At 39.3% G+C, this 4,096-nt stretch overlaps 1 protein-coding gene across 3 annotated transcripts in view; it reads right to left on the bottom strand.

Moving 5' to 3' along the window:
• Positions 1-4,096, bottom strand: part of pcmt (protein-L-isoaspartate (D-aspartate) O-methyltransferase) — a 13,547-nt gene that overhangs the window by 6,843 nt on the left and 2,608 nt on the right. For all 3 annotated transcript variants that reach the window (XM_016449844.1, XM_016449845.1, XM_016449843.1), the window contains exon 2: positions 483-587. In XM_016449844.1, coding sequence (XP_016305330.1) covers positions 483-587 — 105 coding nt within the window. The remainder of the gene's footprint in view (positions 1-482; positions 588-4,096) is intronic.

The following is a 4,096-nucleotide window of genomic DNA, read 5'->3' as shown; positions in this document are numbered from 1 at the left end:
CAACTTTGCGCTGTGGATCACCGGATCGGCTTTCACCGTGGACGAAGCGGAGTCCAGCCCGGTGTCATCACATGTGGTTGCTGCAAGCCCGCCGGACGCTCCTTTGTCGAATCCGCCGTCCGCGCCGTTCTCAAGCCCGCCCCCTCTGTATGTGGAAAATAATGTGTTTTTTGAACCTTAAATCGCATAAACACATTTCATTACACCAAATACACAAAATAATGATCTTTTTAGCAACATCATATGACCCCTTTAAAGATGTCTACACTGGATAGAAGAGGATGTACCTTGGATGTCAGTTCGTGACTATTCCAATGAATTAATCAAATCCTTTTGTTTCAGACAGACAGGGAAAATAAAGTGGCTGGTGTAGCCGTGCAGAGCAGGAAAAACAGAAACCAGGAATTTTGTGTCACTAAGCTTTGGCCACATTAGACACCTGCATTGTGCAAACAAATTAATAAATTTGGACTGGAGCTTACCTATAGATTGTGGCGAGTCCATGTATGGGTTACATCTGGAAAAGTGGGCACGGTCTGTGGCCAACATAACTTCATACACGCGGTCTGATTTAATTATCCCATTTTCTGGACAAAACACACAAACGCATTCAAACTGATGGCTTAATACCATTGTAATATACACACAATACATTAAATATATAATGTACACACTTTTCTAATATCAGTTCCAAGAGAACCTTTACTGGGAACCCTATTTGCAGCTTCACAACACTTGTTCATTGTATGAAAAAGATCAGCGTGAATATTCTTCAAAATACCGCCTTTTGTGCTCTAAAGAAGAAGGTTCTTAATCTGTTTCTGTTTTGTCAGTCAATCATTCATTTACATCTATGCATTTGGCGGACAGTTTATCCAAAACGACACTGCATTTCTTCTCAGTTAATGCTTTTCCTGGGAAATTCCATGACCTTGGCACTGCTAGTGCCATGCTCTACTTACTGAGCACAAAATCCACCACAAATATGGCTTATCATCTGAAATATGCAAGTATTAGCAACTTTACATGGCCGCTAAATCTAATGTTAACCTAGAGAAATGTGCGCTATAGTGTCTGTGAGGAGTGTGAAGCTGAACAGTAGCTCACTGCAGGACAGATGGAGGCGCCGGTGCGCTCACTTGCTCTTAAAATAGGCTACACCGTAATTTTTTGTCATACAGATAAGAGTAATAGGCTACATCTTTCAAATCTGTAAAGACTCTGTTTATTTGTGTGCACTTTTGTAGGCAATTAAAGGCTCATTATAATGATTTAAATGGTTTATTAATAAATGTGCGATTAGTCTACTAATGCTTAAAATGAACGACTACTAGTCGACCAGAAAAATCCTTAGTCGAGGGCAGCCCTAAAATATATAGTATATATATATAGTAGTGCTGTTAATTTTTCAAAGTTTAACAGCGTTAAAACACTTATTTCAGACAGACAAGGAATACATATGTAGCTATATATTAGGGGTGTAACGGTACACGTATTTGCACCGGACATTTCTGGCACAGGTCTTTCGCATGTGTACCGAACAAATTGTTCCATTTTTCAGGAAATTCAGACAATAAATGCCTTTTTGGTGCTCTTTGATGTGGCACGACATATCGCCGTATACTAACGCCTCAGTTCTAACAGCAGCGCGGAGTGAGAATGAGCGTGATCATCCCTTCCTCTTTATTACTAGTTTTACACGAAATAAACATGAATGAACATCGCATTATCTCTCAATTAGTGTTTCAACCACGGAAAGACGTCATTTAAACAGCTTGTAAACAAAAGGTCACGTATCATTTCATTTACCTCAGGCTAGCCATGAGTGTAGACCTACAGCTCGTTATCTGCTAGAAAAATGAAGTCTAGTGAAGAGCATTTAGCAAAATATTATACTATACTTCATTATATTTACTTTACCTGTTAGTGATGTCTTAATTATTTAATGTATGTGTTTAAATAAATATTTTATGAAACAAGTTTTGACTCTGTAAATTATTATTTCAACAACAAATAGAAATTGTATAATTTGTAAGTTAATTAAAAAACTATTTACATGTTTGCGAACAATTTTTTAATTTGAGTGTTGATTATTATAGTTAAAAATAAATAGTTAAAGAGCAATTTGTTCAGTAAACCATTGTTAAATTTTGTTTAAAAACCATTGTTTTTTTCCTCCTGCTGTACCGAAACCATACCGAACCGTGACGGCAAAACCGAGGTACGTACCAAACCGTCATGTTTGTGTACCATTACACCCCTAATATATATATATATATATTAGGGATGCTCCGATCGATCGGCCGGAAATCGGTATCGGCCGATAATCACATTTTATGATAGTGTGGAAATGCTATGACGTTTCGAGAAACAATGAAGAATTCGCTATTTGTCGTGTGTTTTGCATGATGATATGATGAATGGATGGTTCACTTTTAACAGCAGATTCAGTGATGTTAGAGCCTCACTGCACACGTCTGCGGCGTGTTACGGCTCCACGGCCACCGGAGCTGATCGCGGCCGCTCTAGTCAGTGCTTGTGTTTATGAGCCAGCCGCGGCACGTTTCTAAAGCGGCTCTCCGCGCTGCTTGACTAAAAATAGTTTTTTGTGAGTTGTCACAGCGTGGAGTACGGAACAAAACCTCGTCGGAGCCGTAAGGGATAACGGTAACATAACACGCTGATCGTGGGCTGCTTTTAAATGAACATTTATTTATAAAACAAAATATCTTCTTTGGCCATATTAGCCTACTCAACAGCATTAACACAGGCTTTACTCCTTTCAAACTTTATCTGGAATGTCACCGTTTCTGTCACTGCAACTTCCTGATCAGGCGAACACACACACACACACACACACACACACACACACACACACACACACACAAACAAATGAAATCGTCTGCCTCATGAAAAAATTTATTTAAAAAAATGTAGTTAATATTTGCATCATTTATGATTTATTTTATCCTTCCGCGACCCACCCGCAAATAATCAGAATGCATTTTTTTTATTACCCAACCCGCGCCCGTGGACATAACCGTGATCAAACTACTCCATTTTGTTCTTTCAGTAGTTTAAATGTTTCTATTTCTTTTTTGCTCTTCAGTCTTATATTAGACAGTATTAAACCTTATGTGTTACATCAGACTTCTCCATGTTGGAGTTTAAATGCTTCTATTTATTTTGGCCTCTCTCTAACATTGGACAATAAACATTAAATGTTTATTTTGTCCTCCACAGTTTACTATTGGATAATGTTTAAATAAACCGTTTGTTTGTATTTATTTTTGTCTTATGTTAAGTAGAGGTCGACCGATTGATCGGCCGATTATTGGCATTTTTTAATTAATCGGCATCGGCCGATTGTGCTGCAAATTAGGCCGATTTATAGGCAGGCGCACTGGCGGGCAGCTAAGCGTTGTTGTGGAACTCCCTCTGGCTGCGTGAGACGGCTTGAGCAGCTCACGCTCTGCAGGCTGCAGCCACGGCTTGTTCACACACAGCCTCAGCTAATGATGGCAGGGCAAAACAGACCGTTTCGAAAGCGTAACTACGTTTTACCCTACTAGAATTGATGCCGGAATGTTATCATATTCATAAGTGCAACAAGTAATTTGCATGTGAAAGTAGAAACACGTTCAATTCAGATGAAACTTCTGGGCTGATTATAACGTGCACGTTAACTTTCCTCACGAAATGTGTTTGTGGGTCTGACAATAGCCTCCACGATGTCATCACTATGGCCATTTGTCTTATAGCAGTGTCCAGTGTTTCCTATACATTGAGTTATTTGTGGTGGCTCGTCAAAATATCAAAACTGGCCGCCACAAATAGATTTTCCAAAAGGCTTACTTCGTTGAATAAAATGAACGCTTCACATTTCAAAATTAAAATGCAGCGCGGGTGTTTTTATATGAATGTATCTTTGAAAAGAACCAACTAGGGCTGCACGATAAATCGCATGCGATATTTAATGCGCATCTTGTCAGAAAGCTGGTTCTGTAATCAGCGGTAAACCTCCATCACGTGCGTGCTTTCACATTGAGCAGCATTAACTACACAGAGCCGTTGTTCACTGACGAGTTGCGCTAAA

Source organism: Sinocyclocheilus anshuiensis, unplaced genomic scaffold (assembly GCF_001515605.1).
Source record: "Sinocyclocheilus anshuiensis isolate Anshui unplaced genomic scaffold, SAMN03320099.WGS_v1.1 scaffold659, whole genome shotgun sequence".
Lineage (NCBI taxonomy): Eukaryota > Metazoa > Chordata > Actinopteri > Cypriniformes > Cyprinidae > Sinocyclocheilus > Sinocyclocheilus anshuiensis.
The sequence above is the reverse complement of the archived record's forward strand: the minus strand, read 5'-3'. Positions and strand labels throughout refer to the sequence as shown.